Source organism: Heloderma suspectum, chromosome 1 (assembly GCF_057233095.1).
Source record: "Heloderma suspectum isolate Gila_16-S chromosome 1, 16-S_ref, whole genome shotgun sequence".
In the NCBI taxonomy this organism is placed as follows: domain Eukaryota; kingdom Metazoa; phylum Chordata; class Lepidosauria; order Squamata; family Helodermatidae; genus Heloderma; species Heloderma suspectum.
Genome location: NC_139458.1, coordinates 367238255 through 367263613, shown reverse-complemented (window position 1 = coordinate 367263613; position 25359 = coordinate 367238255). Strand labels below are relative to the sequence as shown.

The following is a 25359-nucleotide window of genomic DNA, read 5'->3' as shown; positions in this document are numbered from 1 at the left end:
CCAAACATTACAAGACCAGGGTTTATTTTTATTAAGCATGTCAGAACTTGAAAGATCTGAATGACACTTAATACTCAGAGGATAGTAGAAGAAAAGTCAAGGGAATGTATTTGCTGACAATAGCTTTCAGAAGCAATAGCAGAGTGAAGCTGGCACAATCTTCAGTGTCATCCATTCAGTCTAGGGCAGGGGTGGGTAACACGTGACAACTTGAAATCTGCCCAGACCTGGTTTAAGATCTTAGACTCTAGGAACTTAAACCAGGTGTGGGCAGGTTCTGTTTGCAAGATCTACGTTGTTTTTTACTAGAACCCTGAGATCCACCAAATGGAGCCAGATACAAAATGGAAGCTCAAAGGCTGGAGCCAATTACCTACTGCACCTCCTGAGTCATATGCTGAGATGAAACCACATCTACAAGTGCAAATCTACATTTTAGTTACTATAGATCAGAGATTCTAATAGCCTAACATAGAAGGGAGGGAAACATTTTTACTGTTGCTGTTGTTTAAAAAGATAAAGTCAGGAACCCTTGCATCTATGTTGTCATAGATAGTCCTCTAATAATAGACACTGTGTCTAAGGAATGACTGGAACTATTTATCTGAATATAAAAGACAACTGAGGCCTAGAGCCTTTAGCTACAGTCAGCCATCTTTATAACAAACATACCCCTAACAACAACTAGAGTTCTTCTTCCCCAACTGCCTCCGGGAGGGTGATGCCCCTCCTACAGCAATTAACTTTTCATTCACCACAATCTAATTTCATGCACTTTACTACAAACTACAGCAAATCATCCTGTGATTTACACCAGTAGATCCTAATCTACCTAAAACTAGAGCAGTGAATCTGAATCTGTGTTGGTATGAACAAAGGCAAAGAGCATTAGATATTCCCAGTATCGGCTCCAGGTGTTGGGGGGGGGGGGCTTTGGGTAAGACTTCCTCAGGGCCGTCCCTCCCTGAATAGCCCCACCTTCTTCACATCCCTGATGCCTCTGCCCACTCACTTGCCCAATCTACAACAGGGGGAGGTGAGTAGCGGCAGCTGGTTCTTCTCTTCAGTCCTGTCACTGCTACCTCATTCAGAGATGGCCCGTAAACAAGCAGCAACAGCAAGGAGTAGGAGTAGCAGGATCAGGATCAGGGGGCTTTGGAGGTTGGCAGTGCTGGGGTGTGGACCTCAGCAGATGCCCAATGCTCCCAACCTATGTCTACTCCTATATTAGACTACTCCCTGGCTACTCCTGCATTGGGTTATTCAGAAATGCATGTCTTACTTCTGTACTGGTCACATAAATCTTTAGGTACAAAGATATCTCCTCCACTAAAATGAGCAGGTTCAGTGAAGTCATATGAGGGTATCCCAGTTGTGGTCTGGTCTGCCTTCTTCTCTCATTGGTGAACAGAGGCAACTTGGGAAGGCTCAAACAGTTCACAAGTACAGGCGTAGATCCTTATTTAAAGAGGAGTCCAAACTGCTATCCCCCTTAATTCCTCTCTCCGTGGAAACATTGCAGAAATTAAAAAGACAGTTAAAGTTTGTCAAACGGAAGTAAGCATTTGCACCATCAGCCTAAGCAATGTTTTGTGAATTTCATTCTTCTCTTGATGCCTGGAAAAAACTATGAGCAACATGCAACAGATTGAAAGTACCTGCAAAAGACATTGAACTGTTTCATATCTAAAGATCATCCTTGTCACTAAAAAGGCTAGGTACACAGATATGTTAAACATTTTATATTGTAAAAATGAACTTCTGGCTCCTTTCACTAGCAAAGAAAAGCTCCACACACACTACTGGCAAAGTAAATCAAGCCCTGCTACTCTCTCAGTTTTCCACCATATACATTTTCTCTCATTTAGAAGTTATTCTGATAGATTCCATGCCCTCTCTTTGGCCATTCTTTCTCCACCCACTTCAGCAGCATTTTCTCAATATCAACTCTTTGATATAATTTACAAAGATCAATCAGCTGCTCCACAGTTCTGTCGCTGTTCCGTAACAAAAACTCCAAGGTGGGACTCTGTTGTTTCTGCTCCAGGAAACACAATTCATCATAGGTCATTCCCCATTTGCTTGCAAAGTTTCTCCAGTTTTTCACTGTAGGGTGGTATGGATCCAACTTTATCCTCATCATATACAACAAGTCCTCATCATTGAGCAAGTCACTGATGTTTGGTGGGCGAGATATACATAAGGAGCAGGTGCCATTTTCTGTACATGATTTCTTCAGAGCTAGAATTACAATTATAATAGAGAATTATTCTTCTGCTTTCTGGCATATGAAACACAATGGTCTGGTTCAGATATAATGAGCCAGGCCCAATAAATAATGGTTTATCAGATTGGGAGTGCTTGCTTCCAGATAGAGGGCTCCATAGCACTACCAACCCAAAGGTATTGTGCAGCTGTTCCATCATTTCCTCTTTAACAGTTTTTTTTTCTGGTAAGAAAGAAGACGGAAGAAGCAGTGGGAGAACACAGGAGAGCTACAAATGGAAGACAATGATGTCTGGAACCCTGTAAAATTCTGTAAATGAGGCAAGGCAATTGTACAGTAAAAGCCTAATATGGAAGCACCCAGGGATTGAGCTGTGTGCCCATACACTCTGTCTTTATCCCCTCCTAACCCATGCATGTCCAGCTTCAGCAAAGCTTTCTTGGTTTTTTAAGCCACAGTTTCCCATGACATCAGAACCAGGAAACTGTGGCTTAGGGCACAATCCTATAGACAGAAAAAACTCTGTCCTACAACTCCCAGCCATTCCCCACTCCTTCCAAATTAAGATATGGGATATAAAAAAATGGCTTATTGAGCCAGGATCATTACAGCCAAATTGGGCCAATATTTGCAATGTTGAAGAAAATTGTGCTTCACAAACTATTTCAGAAATGAATGGAAATACCTATGTGTATTTTTGATTGTTTTATGCACTACACCAGGAGGGGATAACTGTGGGTCTCTAGAAATTGTTACACTGCAGCTCCCATCATCCCTCACCATTGACTATCCTTCCTAGGGCTGATGGTACTTGTAGTCTAACAACATTTGGAGGGCCACCAGTTGCCCACACCTGAATTACACAGAGCACAGAAAGTATACAGGCATATGAAACTGCCTTATTCTGAGATCATTAGTCAACCTAGAGCAGTATTGCCCACTCTCACTGGCAGAGGCTTCCCAATATCTCAGGCAAGGATCTTTCCTAGACTTCCTGTGTGAGATTTTTTAAAGTAGAGATGCCAGGGACTGAAACCTGGATGCTATGAACATAGGAAACTGAACCAGACCATTGGTCCATCTAGCCCAGTATTGTCGACACTGACTGGCAGCAGCTCTCCAGGATTTCAGGCAGGAGTCTTTTCCAGCACTACCTGGAGATGCCAGGGACTGAACCTGGGACCTTCTGCATGCAAAACAGCTGCTTGACCACTGAGGCACATCTCCTGTAATGCATGCAAATCATGCGCTCTTGCTCTACCACAGAGCTACAGCTGTCTGAATAAAACTAAAGGCTAGTTCCACTGTAATGCTTCATGATCTCAGGCTACCTTTTTGAAGTGATCCTGTCAGACCATAAGTTATGGCAGAACTGGTTGACCTTGCAACTTCCCTAGGAACAATTAAAAGAGCAGAATCCTAGATTCCTATTCATGGATTCATTCCCCCCCGCCCCCAAACCCCCCCCATGTTTCATGGATAAGTGAGCCCAAAGTTAATTTTCGGGCCTGGGTTCACCTCACAGGATCACTTTTAAAAGCTCATCCTGCAACCACCAAATATTTTGCTGATCATAAGGAACCTTGCTATATTAGAGCACAGATGCGTTGAGATAAAAATGGCACCTTTTTTGTCAATTAACATTAATAAAGAGAATTCACTTGCATATGGACAGTTCTAAAGATCATGTTGAGAATAAAGAATGCAATCAAGGCACTGCATTACCTGAAGGAGATTCGCTAGTACTACTTCGGCTGTCGTCATCTTCTTCTGGCTACAAACAAAAGTAAACTTGCATTAAAGTCATGTTCAAAGGAGAGAAAGGCACTTTTATTTATAAACCAATGAAACCTGAACCTAGAAAAATATATAATTGGCTGATATCTCACTAATCAGAGGAGGACTGGGAGGGATGAACCATTTTATGTAATGCTTTACATCAGTCTTCCCCAACCTGGTGCCCTCCTGATGTGTTGGACTGCAACTCCCATCATTCTCAGGCCTGGAGGGCACCCAGTTGGAGAAGGTTTAAATGCTTTGGACAAGATCAGTTTCTCCGGAGTAATTCTAGTACAAAAGGGAGGCACTTAATTACTGAGGCCAAGAAATACTGGATGTGGTGAGGTAGAAAGATATGAAAAACCACCACCAGCAGCTTGTACTATTACCAAAAAGCTACAAGGCCAGATTAAACACTTTCCCAACCTTTTATTATAGCTTTAAAGATGAAAGCAGGAGGGGTTTCCCCTTTAGATATTTTCAGTAAAGTACAGTTGGCTTTTGTATAGCGTCATTCACCTGAGAGTATCACAGAACACTCTGGAGAAGATCATAAGCAGTGCATGCAAATACAGGTAAACTATGCAGTTATATAATATGTTGTAACCAGACACCTTTACCCACCTACACTTAGCCACATCAGTAAATCCATTCCAAATAAGCTACACAGATAATTTATGTGGCATGGCCATGGCAACTATGCACATAACATCTAATCTGTCTTCTGGAGATGATCGCAATTTGGCAGCGGTGGGGACAGGGGAGACAGAATGCCCCACAGCTTTATCTTAAATGAAACCATTTATATTCTGTGTTCACTGCAATATACTCAGTGCTTCTGCAAGACTGACTAATGTCGACATATTATCCTTATCTCTGCTATAATCTAAAACTTAAATATTACATGCTAAACAGAAAAAGTTGGTATACTTCCATCTGGGGGCATTTCCCTCAAGGGGCTTCTCTTTTTCAGAGCAAATACAACTTAAATAATTTATCTGTATTTATTTTTAAAATCAGAGCTGCACAAACCCCAAATGCTGTTCAGCTACGGCCTTCTCACTCCAATCCTTGAAATGGTGCTGAGCTGATATCCATGTTTGAGGTCAGGACATGGTGTTGGTAGAGAAAATTCTACAGGAGAACTGGGAAGACTATAGTACTAGCAGTAGTACTGTAGTCTTCCAGTTCTCCTGTAGAATATAGAAATGCTAGGCCTAGTTTAAAGGAGATGCACAGACAGAAATGCAATGGGGCTGTTTACAAGTAACAGAGGCAAAACACGGGTTAATCTACCCATTATTTCCCACAGTATGTGCATAAGCAAACTGCAATCAGCCCAACTGGAGGTTGCTCCATGACATACATCCAAACCTGGACACTATGGGTTAAACATGGATTAAACAACCCACAGTTAACCTAAGAATAAACCATGGGTTAACTGTGGCTTGTTTAACCCACAATTAACCCATAGGCCTAGTTCATACAACATGACAACCCACAGTCAACCCATACTCAATTTTGAGTATGGGTTGAATGTTAGTCATCACTGAACCATGGGTTGTTGTTGTTGAAACATGGGTTGTTGTACTGTGTGAACCCAACTGTGCCAACAAACCATGGTTTGTTAACCATGGACAACCCACAGTTCACAGCACAGCAACAAACCATGGGTTCCGTTGGTGGATTGTTTGTGGTTCACAACATTGAGTATGGGTTGTTGTGTTGTGTGAACTCAGCCATTGTCTCTGGGTTCAAATGTCATAGAGCAACCTCTAATGGGTCCAACCAGAGGTTTCATGTGCAAGATGGTGGCAGCATGTACCAAGGCAAATCATGGATTGATTAACCCACGATTCATCACTGTTATGTGTGATGTGGGTCACAGAGTCAGAACTGCACCATAAAGTCAGCACTGCAGTTCCCTCTGCTTCTGAAGTTCAGCGCCCCACACTGCAATATTATGTTGCAGGTCCCACTGGTGGACTAGGATGCTGCTTGGAACAGGTAAGAATGCCTTTCTGTGGATTGTCTAGAAATCCAAGGTACCTGGGAAAATGCCCTATAGGAATAAGTTCTCTGCTAAGAATTGCCCTGCTGGATCAGACAAAGGGCCCCTCTAAGCTAGCATTCTGTTTCCAGCAACAATCAGACACATACTTCTGGAAAGCTACAAGTAGTGCAATTCTCCCTCAGAAGCCACGAGCTAGGCATCAAATAATGCGCATCACCCACTTTGTTGAAGGTAGCCAAGTGTCTATCCTGTAACATAGGAATAAACCCCAGATGGAACTCTATTTTAAAGGAAGGGGAATTCCCCATATGACTGGGAATAGCAACACTTAGCAAAGTGTAATGGGATTCAACCCTGTCTTCCAAAGTCATACACATTATTGGCTCACTTCCTTCAATCCTGTTTACAAATACGGCATTCAAAATTAATCTGCTTATTAAGTTCAAATGAAATTGACCTACCCGAGTCTTTGAAGCATATCAGTGAGAATACACTAAACAGGAAGAATAAACCTAAAGCAGGATAAAATGAGTATACTGTGCACTGGATTGGCATTTCAGAAAAAACTGAAAAGGGGATCAGCTTTTGCTTGGCTCCGTTCTACATGGCAGAACCAAATTTTGCATTGTATCCAGAAGAGTTCTTCTAAGCCAGCAGTGGCTGCCTATTTTGGAAAACATTTTACAAGATCACGGTATGAGATACTGCCACTAGGGAAGCCTTCCCCAATATGGCCCCCTCCAGATGTCTTGGACTGCAACTCCCATAATTCCCAGCCAACTCCCATAATTCCCATGCTGGCTGGGAATTGAGGGAGATGTAGTCCAACTCATCTGGAGGGCACCATGTTGGGGAAGGCTGCACTAGAGTACATTTGCAGTTGTCCCCTGGCCTGGCAGTAGTTTAGCTTCTAGTCTACTAAGCCAGGAAGCAGGCAGCAAGCAGTGCAGTGTAGGAGTCGTAGGTAGGACCTAATCGGTGCCATTGAAAGGCTCCCAGGCTCCCTAATGGGGAGACCACAACCGCCTCTGCCTGAGACATTTGTGGCATCCGTGCTGCATGCTGGCCACTTCTGCTTTAAAATATATAATTTAAAATGTTTTTCCCACATGCAATTATCTGTAAAACATCACTTTCTCAGATATTCATTACATGCATTTTTATTCCACCCTTCACATAGATTCACAAGGTCACTAAAACATAGCTACAAAAATTCAAAATACAAAAGTGATGTTTCAGCTTTTTCTCTGTGTTATAATCCCCATCTGATGCCTCTCCAAACTTTCCTTAACTTTTTGGCAAAAATACTATATAATAGAATGAAAGAGTAAAATTACCACCTTACAGCTGTGTCCATTTTAGTGCACACTATTCAGTGTACTGTAAATACTGTAAAAGTACTAGCTATAAAGTATTGCCATTTAACAAGACTTTTTTATTGCCTGTTAATAATTGCAAGACCAGACAAAACTACAAATTGTCTTGCATGCGAAGAAAAACCGGTATACCCTAAAGGCAAAACATGGCTTCTGCAAATCTATATACAGTGAAACATTTGTATGGAGAAATAGGTTTCACTGCTTTTGTTTTGTTTTTAAAGCTAATTGTAAGCAGAATTCCAATTTAATATGATATAGTGTTTGACCAGGAGATTTCATTAAGTGTATAATCCTATTCTTGAGTTCTGCCAGCTGAGGGGCTACAGGTTTTGTCCAAAGGACTGCTACACTGGCAGAATGCAAGACATGTCACTGGTTTGAAAGATATGCTGGTGGAATACCCCGGCTACTCCAGTAGAACACTCCACTGATGGAGCTGCTCCGCCTGTGAAGATATGCTGCCAGAATGGCCAAACTGGAGCAGAGATGTGGACAGGAGGCAGGGAAAGACACACTGACCTGGTCACAGTGTGTCTTTCATATGGTCACAGTGGCTTGTTTCCCCTGCTGTGTGTGTTGGGGGGATTTGCATAATTACCCTTGCCAGCATGGCTTGCCATGTCATGTGAACCCAGCAAGAATGGCTTGCTGCTGTGGTTCACAAGCCACCCAGAACCCATGGGCTGTTGTAGGGTTCTGGGATGGTTTATTAACCACAGCAACAAATCCCCCTCGATGGGTTTGCATGACATAGCAAGCCATGCCGGTGAGGGTAATTATGTGAATCCCCCCATCCCCAGCATGCAACCGGCACCCATAGCGGAAGAAATAAACCACCATGGCTTCTTTCCCCATCCACAATTGTGTGAACAGGCCCATCATATCCTAACCTTCTCCAGACCATGGCTACACCCCTGTCGACAGGACAACTTTTCACCAGCATCAGACCTGGTGCACAAAAATTCCTTCCTATTGACTCCAATGGGAGAGATATATTTTTAATGCTGCCCCCATGTCAACAAACTTCCCCATCCCACATCGCCAGAGCGTAAGATATGGTGCAACTCAACACCCCACCACAGACCACCACCAGCAGTATATAACCCCACACACAGGGAAATCAGAACTTAGATGAAAGAGTGCATGGCAAGGGGTTAGAGGAAGCTGCCAGACCATTGGTCAATCTTGTGGAGTATTGTTGTCACTGACTGGCAGCAATGGCTCTCCAGGGTTTCAGGCAGGAGTTTTTCCAGCCCTACCTGGAGATGCCGGGACCTTCTGCATGCAAAGCAGGTGTTCTACTACTGAACTACAGCCCCTCCCTCCTTGGAACTCACAAGGAGAAACTGGTGAGGGAAACAATGGGGAAGGGACACTTTGCACAACAAGGGAACCCTAAATAAACTGTATCCAGAACACTCATAGGAACTCGAGCACGTTGCTAACTTTCTTTGCCTAGAATCCTGACAGGTACCTTGCCCTTAGACTCCAAACATACATACCCAGTATCACTCCACTCCAACAACTGAGGATACTAAGAAAGAGCACCCCATTCAAGTAAGCAAGGGAAAGGGCCAACCATGGTATAAAGCAACCTTCCCCAATCTGGTGCCCTCCATTTATGTTGGACTACAACTCCCATCATCCTCAGACAGCATAGCAAAGTTGCAGTCAACACATCTGGAGAGCACCAGACTGGGGAAGTCTACATAAAGTATTACTGCTGCAAATGTCTCCCATTTCTCCACCACCTGAGAGAGCGCCTCCTTACCAACCTGCCCAGTCACTGAGGTCATCAGAGGGCATGTTTCTGGTGGTTCCACATGGAGCCATGGCCCGGTTGGAGTCCACCAGGAAAAAAGCCTTCAGTGCGGTGGCTCCCTTCCTGTGGAATTCCCTGCCTTTAGAGGTCAGGCAGGCGCCAATGTTGTGTTCCTTCCGGCACCCCCTGAAGAAGTTATTTGAAAAGGCCAACCTTGCATGACCAGCCGCGGTTTGTTAAATTCCACTTTGTTGGGGTTTGTCTTTTTAAAAAATGTTTTAACTCTTTTAACCTGTTATTTTATTCTTTTACCATGTTGTTCACCGCTCCGAAATCTTATGATGTGGAGCAGTATATAAATATTGTTAATCAATCAATCAATCAATCAATCAATCAATCCCACGCATGCGGGGAAGCTCTCCATTGACAGAGGCCAGACGCTCCAGGCCAACCATTGCCAAGGCTGGCCAAACACTCATGAGCACTTTTGCCTTGCAGAATCACAGCTTAGATGCATGCAGCAGAAGAACCAGTGCACAAACAGTGGTGTGCAGCAACCCTGAGGGAAAAGGGGGCAGTGAACTCCCCCCTTTAAGGGAGTGGGGGAGGCCAAGGCATCAGCAATGGCAGAGCGCTCAGATGGCACCACTTCACTGGCTGCCAGTTCTTTTCCAGGCACAATTGCTGGTTTGGATCTAAATGAAGCCTTGAACAGTGTGGGACCAGGTTCCCTCCAGGACCACCTGCTCTCATATGAACCTGCCCACGTGTTAAGATCCTAACCGGAGGCCCTGTCTGGGTGGGTGACTTTCAGAGCTGTGGTGGATGGTGACCAAGGTTAGAGACTCTTCTACAGTGATGCCTCATCTCCTTCCAACTTTTGCACATCAGACTGAAATAACACTTCCAGTGGAAGTTCCCACACTAAAGTAGTGTTACGATGCTAGTATATATGAAGTCTTGCACTTTATGTATCAATGAGTCTTCTAACATGATGGTTTAGCAGTGTTTTGTTTACCTGTTGTATCAGGCCCGAATCTGATGTTAGGCTCCTAATGTTAATGGATGCTATTTCCAACGTCACTTTTTCTGTTTGGTACTCCTCATCTAAAAGACAAACATTCTGAAATGTTAGTCATGTTATGCCCTCTCAATCAAAACATTGTTTTCTTAAATTAAGCAAGATTAGGAATGAAAATCTGAGCTAGATGTCAGGGGAAGAAGGAAAGTTGCACAAAAGCCATGCAATTCTGTACATAATACTCAGCAGAACTTGACTTGCCTAGAGCTCTAATACTCGAGACTGCAGAAGGGACTAACCTGGGGACAATATCAGCCACCACTGGCTCCCACAACATGGAAGTAATGAATGAAAAGCCCTGCACATGCACATAATGAGAGAGGAATCACCACTATTTATTATGCTAGTCACCTCTCCCCTGAACCAAAAAACTGTAGGAGCCCTATTCCCAGACATCTGCCATAGCCACGCTTGCCTGCTAAGCCATAGCATTGCCCCTGTTGCATTTAAAGATATATTTTGAAGTGGCCTCTACTTGATCTGCAGAAATTACCAGTGATAATGTTTATCCCAATGCCACAAAAAGGCTTCATCTGCTCATTCCTGCACATTTAGCTACTGTTAACAGGTACAAGAGCGGGCCAGGCTGGTTTTCTTCTTCTTCTTTGGGCTAGCTGGTGCGCTTAGCTATATCCTGTATGGAAATATTACACCCACCAAACCCAGAGCCCAATGGACTCACAAACGAATTTCCCTTGTATTACAGGCTCCTGAAGTCCTGTTGTTAGGGTGTCTCCAAGTTGGAAGGGAAAGATAATCATAGTAGAGAGCAAGGAGAGACAATGGAATCTACCAATCTTGCTCTAGTTTACAGAGGAGTTTGCAGGCAAAAGAATTTCTAATATATGCATAATTCTAGCGATTACAATTCTATTTTAAGATGTCCCCAAACAATGGAACGTACTCCCTCAAGAACGACCCTAGGCCTTTAAAAAGGGTGTGAAGAAGCATCTTTTCAACTTAGCCTTTTAAAATGTGTAGGTTTTAATGTTTATAGTGGTCTTGATTTTATTGTTGCAAAGTTTTATTTTTTTAATTGTTGTACACTACCTTGATGGCTTTTCAGCAGATACAGAAGTATACAAATGATAATAACAACAACAGCAACAGCTGAGCTTTGGGCAAGGAGAAAAGGAGAAAAAACAGAAGGCAACAACTAGGATAAAATGTTCTGCAATATTGCTGGGGCACACCATGCTGTCTGCACGCACTCATCAGATGGGCCAAACAATTAACCAACTTGCATTTTGAAAAAGTACAAACAGCAGCTGTGGGGGCAGGATACTAGGCAGCTGTGGGAGGGGGCAGGGTTGGGACCATAGGAGAGTGAGGGAGAATCTAACCCTTCCTCTCTCTGCTGTGGATGTGATTAAAATCTATCCCCCAAAGCAATTTTCATTGGTAAGGAAGCCTCCATTGTCTTAAACCAGGGGAGGGCAATCAATCACTTTTGTTCCAGGAGCTGGATTCCCCCCCCCCAAGCTGAGAGGCTTAATAATGTCAAGGGGGTGGGGGCCCACTCCAAAGCCCCTCCCCTCCCATGATGTTATCCACCCTGTTCAACCCACTTTTCAAAAACATTTTCTCTCTCTCTCTCTCTCTCTCTCTGTGTGCATTCAGACGCATGGATCTCTGTGTCTCTCCCTGCATGGAGAAGGCTTGCAGGAATCAACTCTCGCAGGTCCTGGTTGAGTTGGGCTCCTTCTTCCTGCACTGCTTGCATCCTGATTGGGGCATGAGCTGCACATGAAGGGGGGGGCAGGTGGTGCAACGGAATGCCCATATTATCTTTGACAGAGGGTGAGTAGTGCAAAGGGGAATCCCTTTTTTTTTTAATCTCTGTCCTCAGAGGGTAGGGCTTGGGGAAGGCAGAGGGTGGGGCCTGCAGAGGGTTCTCAACCCTCTGCAGGCGGGATCAGACCCATGGCCTGGAAGTTGCCCTCCACTGGCTTAAACAAAGGCTTCCCTCCTGATGCAAAAAGCAGCATTGGGAATCATTTTCTTGGAACACAACATGGTGGAAAGTGTTAAATTCTGTCTCCCTGCCTCCTGTAGTCAAGATCTTGCTTGCCCCTCACCAGGTCTATATATATTAGAAAAAATATGGTTGTTAATTGCATCCACAATAAATATTGTGTCTTGTTTAATGTTACACCAAAAGTGATTCCCAGGTTGCAATTCTAAGCACATTTACTAGGAAGTAACAAGATCCTTTTAAAATTTATTCTTTATTAAGAACATTTTTAATCCACCTTTCAGGGCATAGCCTCCAAGAGGCAATTCACAATGATTTTTAAAAAAACTAAATCACATAAAACAACATTTCCAAGCAATCCTTTAATTAATGAGCAGCAGCAAATGTAATTCAAGAACCAGCACATCAACCAAATGCAGACTGAAATATAACGGTCTTCAAGGTTCTTTCAAAAGCCAATATCACTGGGGTCATGCATACTTCCCTGGAGAGGGAATTCCAAAGATTTGGGACCACCACCAAAAAAGGAAATGTCTCTGGTATCCACCAATATAATAGATTATACTAGGCTAAAGTTATCCAGAACAGAAGGATCCAAAAATGGCTCCTTCAATAACAATCCCACTAAACACATCCTTTATTTCACAAAGACCCAAAGATTTCATTTCATTTCTTACATTTCTATACTGCCCAATAGCCAAAGCTTTTAAAGATTCACTTAAAAAGATAAAACAGGCAACAAACAGTGCTTCCATACTCCAGTAAGCACACAGTATCCCTAGCCCATGCAGTTAATTAACAATACCAAGTAAGAGTTTAACCATCTACTTAGGAATTGTATGAACTAGGTCTCAAACATCATTAATTACTCAGAGACAAAAACAATGGTGAGGGATGATGGGAGTTGCAAACCAACGACATCTGGAGGGCCACACATTCCCCATCTATGGTCTAACTCCTGCCCCACTAATACCCTTAACCAAGAGCCAATAACAGTTCATAACACAGGCAAGACCCAACCATGCCTCCCACCGCACCAGAGGCATTCAGTAAAAAGAACATTGCTGAACCCTGAAATTATGAGCAAAAGGGATTATCACCTTTGCTGTCACCCCTTTGGGGCCACCCACAAACTGTGTTGGCCCCCAGAAACACCCTGAACCTGGAAGTCATGCTGCAAGCAGCAGATCTTGCTGACTTTCTGGGTGAACTTCCCTTTAGGATACTCTGGGCATTGATGTCCTGTGCTATGGTACTTGATCTTCCCAGTTGCTGGTTTCTTGCACAGAGCAGCAATAGGAAACATAGGAAGATGATGTCACCCCAAAGTCCTTCTACCTGGCCTCTTGTTGTTGTCACCACAGCTGTGAGCTGTTCACTGCTCAATGAGATTGACTTCTGGATACATATGGTTAAGACTGGGCTACTAATTTCCCTTAAAACTAATACTGTTCTTCCATTTTGGTGATGGGGAAGAGGGCAAATGTAGATTTCGGAACGTGTGTCTGTCCACACACATATGTACACACGTGCTGCAAAAGGCAAGCAGCATGCCATATATTTAAAACAAAACACTATCTTCCACTTCTGGTAGAGTAGAGGAAGTGAAAGGATGGGTGACCTTAAAAAACAATAAATAAATAAAAAGAGTCCTCACTGCTGAGGTAAACCTGATGCTTGGGAAGAACCTAGATTTTCTTTTCCACAGCCAGCTAGCTATACCATCTTTCATCTACCTTCTGACAAATGTAATATGCGTGCTACCTTCCAACACATGTGAATTGCTTAGGGATTTTAATAGATTAAAGGCACAATCCTATGCATATTTAGACAGAAAAAAGTCCTACAACTCCCACTGCTGGCTGGGTAATGCCAGGAATTGTAGGACTTTTTTCTGTCTAAACATGCATAGGATTGCGCCTTACGTGGTATTAAAGTATTATAAATAATAATGATGATGATGATAATAATAATGTACTACATTTTAAGCAACAAACATGAGCTATCGTGACAATTGTTATAAGAAAACAAACATTTTAAAAGACTTTAAACTACAGTACAGAACAAAGATGGCATGTCTTGTTAATATTAGGATCATCTTCATTTGGCACTTCCTGGGATTGTACGTTTTCCAAGCGAATGAGCTGCAGGCAGACTGGTGACCTCTTCAAAATCATTATCTCCCCCTTTAAAAAAAAATTAACTTTGGTCCATTAAGGCTTACTTCTGAGCAAGACCCAAGAACTATTGTGGATGCCCTCAATATTGTTAGAGTAAGACAAGTTCCGTTAACAGGAAACAGACCAGAAACATAATTGCCAGGATCTGTTCCCACCATGAGAAGGAAACACTTCCTCACATGCCTGGAGGGACTGGTGATTTTACTTCTGGCTATGTCCCCTCACATTGCATTGAGTCCAGCTCCTGCTCTAGTGCAGGGATCTGACCCTCCAGACGTTGTTGGACTGCAACTCCTATCATCCCTCACCATTGGCTATGCTGGCTAGGGCTGATGAGAGTTGGAGTCCAGCAACGTGTGGGGTGGCACACATTCCCCACCCCTGGTCTACTGGGTCTTCTGAACCTCGAGGAGTCAATTCTTGGATGGGGCAACAATCAGAAGAGAGAACCAGAATAGCCTCAGTACACATGTGGCCCTTTTAGTTCCTAACTATATTGGATTGCTGAGAAATTCTATGTATACTTTCAGCGTATCAAGTGGCATTCATACTTGTACTACATATTTTAAGACTGTTGTTTTTAAGTTACAATACATAGCCATGAGAATTTTCTGCACTTACCTTTTGGTAGAGCTGTATCTTGAACAGGGTACTTTTCTGCCTGTCCAAAAATAGAAGGTGGGTGACGGGGAGACAAGTGTTTGTACAATCATATCTGATGAATTTTGACAAACATATTATTTTCAGCCTTGTAAAGTCTTCGGGAGAGCAATTTATGGCCACTAGACACTGTCTCGAGGGCCATAGGATATTGCAGTTTATGGGAACTGCGGTTACCAGGAACTGCACTCCCTGCCCCTGCCACTTCATAGGCAACACAGTTTTCACTGGTCTCTGCGCTTGGAAATGGAGCAAGGCGAGGGTGAAAAGGGGGTGATCCCAAAGGCAGGAAGGGGGCCACAGAAGCCGCTTTACGCAGCTTCCTATACGCCACATGGCCTCTCCTGCGCACCCTGGCTAGACAGACAAAACCGGCCATCTAGCCACAAAAGGAGGGTGGCTGGAGCAGAGAGGAGAGGATCCCCTCTGTATTTCACCTGTTCTGCATAGGATACTCGGCAGCCTCCAATTTTGGAGGCTGTTGACTATCCCAATAGGATTGCATCTTTAGTTCATTCCTCTATATCAAGTCAGCACAACTTGTAGCCTACCAAGCCAAACACAGCCCACCAGCCATGTGTAGTGGCTTGCCAGGTACTCAACAGTCCTGTTTTTGGAGTCCCAGACAGGAAGAAAAAGTTAATCGAGGTTTATCAAGCCCTTTAGTTGGTTTACTGGTGGACTGTAAGGTCTGAAAACAGAATCAGAAATTACAAAAGACATGGGACTGGTGCCAGTAAAAGTGGCAATCCCATGTCAAATTCTCTCTCTCCCCTCCATAATTTGTAATGCAGCTTATCCCATGTCCTGACTTCATTATGCTGTACGTTTCCCCATCCCGTTCCACATCTGATGAGAAGGGAATACACATCGTGCGATGAAATCAGGACACTAGGTAAGGTGCATCACACATTAGAGTGGCAGAGGAGGAGAACTCTACGTGTGGCTAGCTGGTGGTTTTGGGGGCAGCTCCCATTTTTTTCAGAAGGCCTAGTTGCACTTTGGGTTTATCCAGTGCTTAGCTGGTACAGAAATGTTTAACCAAATGGTCTGCAACACAAATCTGAGGTTTACCCCAGTAAGCCTCTAATGTGATTTTTTTAAATATCCTTTTCCATGGGGAATACTGAAGGAGTCACTTGCATGAAAAATGACAGGGAGCTTATTCTGTGGCACAGGAACTTGCAGGGAGTAGTCGTAAATGTTGTCAGGGATTGCAACTGTGGGTATTACAAAACCCCTTGTTTTAGGGATGATACTGGGGGGATTAATGTCAGTAAATAAGACTTTGGGAAAGGGAAAAAGGATAACAATAAAACCCTTAGAATCATATATGTATTTTTCAGGGCCAAGCATTGCATGATGGCTGTAAGTGCATCACCCATCAGTGATTCTTGTGCTTGAAGATCGTTGATATTTTTTCCATACAAGTCAATGCCGCAAACATGGAGAAAGGGAAAGCTCTCACTTGCCCAACACCAATGGTCCAAGGTGTGTTCAAGTGTGTCTCCTTTATCAATGGTTCTCATGCTCCTTCTTGCTTCTACTGCAGCCACCCCCCACTGCTCCTTCCACAACACTGTGTGCCACCTGCTGTCTTTCCAGCTTCCCCCACTTCCAATGGTCACACCAAAAGACCCTTGGTGGCCACATGTGAGAAACCATGCACTAGGGCACCATACCACTTTTGCACAGATTTTGTACATATATAAATGCACAATATAATGACTAAGTTGTAACAGTACACTAACGTCCCATCATAGCCCTTTGTTATGCTATGCTGAATGATTATAAAACTCTATTGGGATTCTACAACTTTAGAAGGTTGCAACGCAGGAATGGCATATACAGTCAGGGCCAGAAATAGTGGAACAAGGATAACTTGTTTGGCAGTTGGTCTCTACACCACCACAGTGAAGTTGACAGGAAACACACCCAGATGGGAGCAAAGTCAGGACTTTCAGCTGTAATTCAAGGGGTGTGACAAAAGTGGGCCACTAACCATTCAGGAAGGACAGCCAGTGGCATACACACACACACCCATCGCTGGTGGCTCATAAGTAATGGAACAAACCAACATCATTTCAAACTTAAGGATGGCCTTTAATATCTGGATGAAAATCCTTTGCAGTCAATGACTGCCTGAAGTCTGGAACCCCTGGACATGATCAAATGCTGAGTTTCCTCCCTCGAGATGCTTTGCCAGGCCTTTACTGCAGCTGCCTTCAGCTGCTGCTTGTTTGTGGGTCTTTCTGCCTTCAGTCTTGTCTTCAGTAAGTGAAAAGCATGCTCTATTGGGTTGAGATCAGGTGACTGACTTGGCCATTGATGAACATCCCATTTCTTTGCCTTGAGAAACTCTTGGGTAGCTTTTGCTGTATGTTTTGGGTCATGATCCATCTGCAATATGAAGCGGCATCCTATCAGTTTGGCAGCATTCAGCTGAATCTGAGCAGAAAGTATAGCCCTAAACACTTCAGAATTCATCCTGCTGCTTTTATCAGCAGTCAGGTCATCAATAAACACCAGTGACCCAGTTCCATTGGCAGCCATACATGCCCATGCCATAACACTGCCTTCACCATGTTTGATAGATGATGTGGTATGCTTTGGATCATGAGCTGTTCCTTTCCTTCTCCATACTTTTCTCTTCCCATCATTCTGGTACATTCTGGTTAATCTTGGTTTCATCAGTCCAAAGAATCTTATTCCAGAACTGGGCAGGCTTTTTTAGGTGTTTGCTGGCAAAGGCTAATCTTGCCTGTCTGTTCTTGAGCGTTACCAGTGGTTTGTACCTTGTTGTGAAGCCTCTGTATTTACATTCATAAAGCCATCTCTTGACTGTAGATGTTGACAATGACATGCCTACCTCCTCAAGAGCATTCTTGACTTGGCTAGATGTTGTGAAAGGGTTCCTCTTCACCATGAGCAGAATTCTGCGGTCATCCACTTTAGTTGTCTTCCGTGGTCTTCCAGGCCTTTTGCTGCTGCTGAGCTTGCCAGTTAATTCCTTCTTTTTCAGGATGTTCCAAACTGTTGTGTTGGCCACTCCCAATGTTTTTGCTATCTCTCCGATGGGTCTATGTTGTTTCCTCAGCCTAATGATGGCCTCCTTCACTCGCATGGACACCTCTTTGGACCTCATGTTGGGAGGTCCAGGGAACAGCTACCAAATGCACATATAACACTCAGAACCACCTCCAGGTCTTTTATCTGCTTGATTGGTCATGGGGTACCCAGGAAACAGGCCACACCTGGCCATGCAGCTGCTTGTCAGTCATTCGTTCCATTACTTATGAGCCACCAATGATGGGTGTGTGTGTATGCCACTGGCTGTACTTCCTGAATGGTTAGTGCCCCACTTTGGTCAAACCCCTTGAATTACAGCTGAAAGTCCTGACTTCGCTCCCATCTGGGTGCGTTTCCTTTCAACTTCAATGTGGTGGTGTACAGAGGCCAACTGCCAAAAAAGTTATCCTTGTTCCAAAATTTCTGGCCCTGACTGTATGTTACTAAATTATATACCACCACCACCACCCATAATAAACCCCATGGGCCCCAACAGAGAGATTATTTGCATGGCCAATTATCCCAAGCTGAAAGTGAAGCAAACTGTTATATCATCATCTAAACCAGGGGTGGGCAACTTGTGGCCCTCCAGAAGCTTTGGCCTATAACTCCCATCAGCCCTGGCCAGCACAGCCAATGGTGAAGGATGATGGGAGTTATAGGTGAAGACATCTGGAGGGCCACAAGTTTCCCCTGGTATAAATAAATATTTGTGGAGGCCACACAGTAAATTACCAGATAGCTATGTGTCTTGTTTCATTCAATAACATCCAGAGATTTACGACCCTGTTCTGTATTAAGAACTATGGAATTAACAATTACATTTACATCACAACAAATACAGGAAACTACATACTTCTTCTGAAGATAAAGTGCTAGGGTCAGTATCTTCTACTGGCTCTTTAGCTGCCTGATCTGCTGGAAACAAATAAAGAACGGTTTTAATTTATGTTCCTCAACATCTCATATCTACTTTAATTGCCTTACCATGAAAAATACATAGTGTATCTAAGAAAATGTTAATTTGTAATACAAAAATATGTTTCACATTCTGATCTTTAATAATAATAAAAATCCTACTGACATATTTTTTCACAAAGTTTAGCGACAGGTGGTCATCTGCCACAAATGATTTTGGCCAAGACTGACACAGGTGTGGTTCAGACATAACAATCCTAGTCGAATAAACCAAGATTTGTAAGACCAGGAACAAGCCATGTGCCTATGCATTCCCTCCTCATCCCTCCTGTTCTCTCCTCTTCTTATGTGTCCAACTTTTGCAAGGATTTCCTGGTTCCTTAAACCACAGTTTTCAGTAATATCCAAACTGGGAAACTAGATATATATTTATCGATGTCTTCCTTTTGCAATTCTAACATAATGCCACCTGAACTCCCATGCTGTATATCCCATGGGAGATCAAGCCATTATCTTGAATTATTCTGTTCTTGAAATATAAATTCCAGAACTTGCTATATAGGACCATATGGCCTACCTTATACTGAATTAGACCACTGATCCATCTAGTCCAGTATTGTCAATACTGACTGGCAAGATTTCAAGCAGGAATTTTTTCTAGCCCAACCCGGACATTCCAGGGATTGAACCTGGAAGCTTCTATCTGCAAAGAAGATGCTCTAAGGCCCTTTCTTACCATTCTGGATGTTGCTATTATGCAAAATATTTTTTTCTAATTATGGGCACAATCCACCCAAAGGAAACCAGGTTTGAGTCCTACTAATTTAATGATTAACTCTCTTACACTGAAATCAATTAGATTTAAATGTTCGTAACCATGGGTTGATCAGTATCTTTATAAAGGTCAGTAGAAGAGCTTTTAGATTTCTCAATTCTTTAAAAACTAAACTTACATCAGTTACTTTACTTAGCTTTTCCAGTAACGTTTTGGTTTTATACACTTCTGCCATAAGTGTAAAAGCTTCCTTATTCATCATGAAAATTCCTACGCCTAACTCTAGATTTTGTCCCACTCCATTTATGAAATATGTAGGAAATTTAAAACAATTTCCTTGAATATCAACATATATTGAATGACAATGTCCTTTTTCCATGTACGCTCACATTATCTCATAAAAACCCTTTCCTTCCTAAATATTGTTCCCATTTCTATGTTCATATATGTTTAATAAATGTTTAATCGTACGTTTGTCTAACATTTACAAGATTGTCTTTATTTGTGAAATTAGGTTTTGTTTCAACTGATACTATAAACTTTCAAATTCTGTTAATACTTTTTGTCTTCTGTTTTCCTTCAATTTAAAAAAAAATCTGGAGATATTCAAATCGAGATGGTATCTCATTCTCATTTTTGGTTCTATTTCCAAATAAGAGATTTCATTATTATTTCCATTAACCAGATTTTAAGCGTTCTATTCTTATAATCTTTTGAATCATATATGTATATTTAGTGCTATCCTTTATGTTTTTCAGGCAGAGCAATTGTATATTGTAGGTACACTGGGGGCAAAGAAAGGGCACGCGGCACTGGTAGAATGTGGAATGGAGAGCAGCCCACAATCTACATATGAAAAACTAAGGGAGCCCTCTCTTCCACACTCTGTAGCTATAGGTTTTGCTATGGGGCTAGCGGCAATACGTATTTCAAAATGCTTTTTTGCACACCAGCTATGGTTTTCCCAGTAGTTACGTATGGCTGTGAGAGCTGAACTGTAAGGAAGGCTGAGCGCCAAAGAATTGATGCTTTCAAATTGTGGTGCTGGAGAAGTCTCTTACAAGTCCCCTGGACTGCAAGGAAGTCAAATCAGTCAATCCTAAAGGAAATTAACCCTGACTGCTCATTGGAAGGACAGATACCGCAGCTGAAGCTCAAATATTTTGGCCACCTAATGCGAAGAGAAAACTCACTGGAAAAGATCCTGATGCTGGGAAAGATTGAAGGCAAAAGGAGAAGGGGATGGCAGAGGATGAGATGGCTGGATAGCATCACTGATGCAATGAATATGAACTTCAGCACACTCCAGGAGAGAGCGCAAGACAGCAAGGCCTGGCATGCTATGCTCCATGGGGTCATAGAGAGTCGGACACAACTTAACGACTGAACAACAACAACCACCACTCCGTCTAGCCATCCAGCATATTTTACACTGATGCTCTTGCTTGAAACTTAGTAGCCATACTAGGAACCACTCCTGTTTTGCTAAAGTTAGTGCTGCACTGAGCTATTCAGAATTCTCCTATGTTTGTATACAACACTACAAAAGGTCTCATTCCTCTTATGGAGGCCCTTGATTCTTGTATGAGAATTCTTACTTATCTGGCAACACTGCAATATGTAGTACAAATATGCTCAGATATACACATGGATGTTTGCTTGTTTGAAAGCTAAAGGTGTCTCCAACCAGTCGTGTCCGACTCTAGGGTGCGGTGCTCATCCCCATTTCTAAGCCGAAGAGCCAGCGCTGTCCGAAGACACTTCCGTGGTCATGTGGCCGGCATGACTGAACACCGAGGTGCACGGAACGCTGTTACCTTTCCCGCCGAGGCGGTACCTATTTATCTACTTGCAATTTCTTGCTTTCGAACTGCTAGGTTGGCAGAAGCTGGGACTGAAGACGGGAGCTCACTCCGTCACGCAGCACTCGTCACGCAGCACTCGGGTCTCGAACTGCTGACCTGCCGACCTTCCGGTCTGCAGTTCAGCGTCTTAACCACTAAGCCACCGCGGCCCCTTAGTTTGAAAGCTACCCCGTGTCAAAGTCTCCTGGCACATAGCTAGTAAGGGAGGGTTTTTTTTTTTTTCTGTTACTGTTACCCCATCCAGGAGTGTATTGCTGAACAAAGCAACATCCCAATTGTGCATCCCCTCTTCCCCATAGCAACGTCTATGGCTGCAGATCACTGGGGAAAGGGCTTCCTTCTAGTGCTGCATTATGACCAGGGAGTGCCTGGTTTGAATCCCCACTCAGCCAAAACGTGTTTACACCGTGTTCAATGAGGCTTACTCCCATGGAAGCGTGCATGGGATTGCATCCTGAGTTAGCTTGGGCTGGTTACTTTCTCTCAGCCTCTCTCACAGAGTTGTTGTGATGCTAAAGGGAGGGATCATTGTGAGCACTACCACAAGCTCCTTAGAGAAAGGGTAGGATAACAATGTAATAAATGCATACATAATTTTTAGGAAGAAGACTAGAAGCTTTCTCTTTGCTCATACTAATGCTGCACGTGCAGGGAGATTTTAATATGTGGATCCATTCAAACAGGTGGTTCCCTCACATGCTTATCTGAAGTGGTATCTTCCCATGAGGACTGTACAGTGTGCCCTGCTCATTGATTAAACTGGCTCAAAGACCAGGCCTAAGTGCCAAAGCAAATAAGGAAGAGCCAACCGTTGCTTTGGCAAATGAACAACCACCCAAACTCGGCGCATATTAACTTGAATGTAAGCCCCACTGAGTTTGATATGTCTTATTCTCACATAAAATATCTGGAACATCAGCAAAGTAGGTATCTGCTCTATATTGTGATTTGGTATGTCTGTTCATTTGTGACAACTCTAGGTATGATTCTTATGGGATTTTTTTTTTACTTGAAGGAACAGAGAGCTTGTTAAAGAGATTCCATGATAATCCTATCAAACAAATCTAAAGTTCTAAAAACCAACTCGAAACCAGAATGGATAGATAAGGATCACTGAAAAATGCTGAAAGTCCTGGATATTTTCCCAATCATTTCCCAAATTCCTTGTTGCTGTATAAAGTTGAAATATGGCTCCAACTCAATGGTTTGAGAAGGTTTTAAAAAACGGGGCAAGAATTATTACTGCTTTTCGAAGATCCTCAAATGGGAGGGGATGCAGTAGCCCTTTGCAAGATTATCTGTGGCATGTATGTTTCAGTAGTTTTTCAGTTGTGTTGTTTTGGACAAATAACCTTAATTATCAGGAATTCCATGTTTTATGCACCTTGGAACAAAAAAGGTTCCTTTTACTGGGTCATAATATTTGTTAATCGAGCCCAACATTGTCTACTCTGACTGGCCATGAATTTCAGGTACACATCTTTCCCATCAACTGCTTTCTGATGCTTTTAACCGGAAATAGTGGGGATTGAATCTGGGACCTTCTGCATGCAAAACATGCATTCTGCTCCTGAGTCCCTCCTGTTTTAAGATCTTTCTAAGGTGTGTGTGCGTGTGCGCGCGTGCATGCGCATGCAAAAAAAGCATTTTGACTTCCGTCAGACATGGATGATGATTTTTGAATATAAAAAATATAAAATTAGAGTGCATCAGATTTCAAGTTATCTGATCCATTACCATTCCAAGATGTAATTGTATAAAACTTGTTTTGCCTTTGAACATCAGCATGAGACATGCAGAATGAAATAGGGTATATTTTCCCCAAAAAATAATTACTAACTTTAAAGACTAGACGTATTTTTCCCAGTTCCATTATTAATGCACTCTTTCTCTGGTTAGACAGCAGCGAAGTGAACAAGTGTTCTTCTTCTACCTTCATTTTGTCCCTGCTGTACAATGAATAAGGACAAGTAGCATTATGTGGTTTCCAAGCTAATTTGCACCTTCTAAACTTCATGCTTCATGGTCCATTTTAAGCTAAATTCCTAAAATCATCATCACAAATTTTAGGGTGACGTATGTGTAATTTATTTTAGCATTTGATGATGTTTCCCAATATATCTTTTAACTAATACACAAAATAAGTTGTAACTCGAGAAATACCCTTAATTTCAATAGGATTAACTTTCAAGTATGTATACTTAGGGTTAAACCTTGCAGTCCTACCAGCTCAAAATCTCACTGAAATGAATTCACTGGGGTAGTCTACTGCAGTCCTATAGGTGCTGACCTGGAAAGTCCTATATCCATCACTGGACTTATTTCGGAGTAAACCTGGATATTCAGCTGCACATGTTTTAGAGCCTCCACCATAAAGCATACAGAAGTACTTTGGCCCTTCACATTTCCCTTAAAACTATGCATTTTAATTTTTAATAAAGCAAAAGGATTGTGGTTATCCTGCACGTAAATCTAGGTCCCCCCTTTAGAAAAAAAAGCGGGGGGGGGAGTGCTGCTGGTCACTTTTGCCTGAAACGTGTGATCTATACAACTGTACTCCTGTTCTTGTTTAATTTGAAACTCTTTTATAAGCCAAATTACACCTGGGACAGGTAGAAATTTGTTCTTGCTGAAGGATATAGAGAGGAATTCGCAAAAGTTACAGGATAAGGCAACTTTTCGCAGCAACTTTGCTGCACTTCAGAAGGATGCCGCCGGGCTTAATTTATTTCGCGTTCGAGTGAATGATTCATCAAGTCCTTTGAGGCTGAGGTGCTCCAGAAAATGCCTTCAGAAGGCGCTCTCCATACGGCGCACACATCACACACAAAAACGAGGGCGGGGACGGGGTAGCGATGCCTTGGACCCAACTCGCGCGCGAGAGCATTTTCTGCAGCGGGTCCGAGTGGCCGGACCTCGACTTGGGTGGGGCCGGGGGGAGAAGCGGCGTCACTTCTCGGCGAACGGCGGGGCAAGAGGCAGGAAACCTCCGCTGCCGCAAACGGCGGCAATAACAACCCGCCGAGAGCCGAAGGGGCTCGCTGAAGCTATGGCTGCCGCCGCGCCGCAGCGCGCAGCAGGCGCGGCCCCCTGGCTGAGCGAGCGGGCGGTGGGCGGACCAGTGTCCACCCAGCGGACACTGCCGGTCCCGCCCCCGCTGCCCAGCCCAGCCCAGCCCAGCCCCACCCTCGCCCTCCAGCGCCCGCATGGTCCGGGCCACAAAAGACGCGCAGCGCGCGCCTCTCCCGCCAGTCAGGCTCAGGCAAGCGCCACATGCAAAGCCGGCGGACGTTACCTTCGGGCAGGGGGTCCCCGGGAGAAGCCATGGGAGGAGAGCGGGCGGGGGCGGGGAGAGAGAAGCCGAGGGGAGCGGGAAGGAGTGGGCGCGCCGAGTCCGATGCGCTCCTGGGCCCCCCGCGACCGGCAAGCCCCCGCGCCCCCAATCCGAGCGGCCGCTGCAGCCTCCTGCCGCCGCGCTGCCTTCCCGCGCCCTTCCTCGCGTGGTCTCGATCGAAGCCCCTGTTGCGCTCTTCCTCCTGGAGGTGAGGAGTCTCTCCGAAGGGAGCGGAAGCTGCAGGTAAAGCCCAAGCGAGCAGGGGAAGAAGCGTGTGCGGGGCGGGGGGAGATCTGCTCTCCCCACCCCCACGCAGCGCTTCGTGCCAGATCGCCCTCTTT

General features: G+C 43.8%; 1 protein-coding gene across 3 annotated transcripts; it reads right to left on the bottom strand.

Annotated features, from left to right (window-relative positions):
* Nucleotides 1-25359, bottom strand: EDARADD (EDAR associated via death domain). 3 transcript variants are annotated; one of them, XM_084832195.1, is made up of 6 exons: nt 24980-25359; nt 18983-19044; nt 15019-15058; nt 10180-10268; nt 3953-4001; nt 1-2241 (listed from the first exon to the last, which is right to left on the bottom strand). In XM_084832195.1, exons 1-6 carry the CDS (start codon nt 25008-25010, stop codon nt 1865-1867), a joined length of 648 nt encoding a protein of 215 aa, XP_084688321.1. In that variant the 5' UTR covers nt 25011-25359; the 3' UTR covers nt 1-1864. The 3 variants fall into 3 exon arrangements, with proteins under 3 accessions (XP_084688321.1, XP_084688327.1, XP_084688334.1); XM_084832201.1 differs by having other exon boundaries at nt 18983-19041; nt 24980-25358; XM_084832208.1 differs by lacking the exons at nt 15019-15058; nt 18983-19044; nt 24980-25359 and adding an exon at nt 11811-11972.

Bases quoted from the DNA above. Each gene is read 5' to 3' on its own strand.
- EDARADD (XM_084832195.1), bottom strand. From the start codon at position 25,010: ATGGCTTCTCCCGGGGACCCCCTGCCCGAAG. The intron at 10,269-15,018 runs GTAAGTGCAGAA...TTTGTCTTTTAG, and splicing joins AGATACAGCTCTACCAAAAG to ATGAGGAGTACCAAACAGAA. The intron at 2,242-3,952 runs GTAATGCAGTGC...TTGTAATTCTAG, and splicing joins TACTAGCGAATCTCCTTCAG to CTCTGAAGAAATCATGTACA.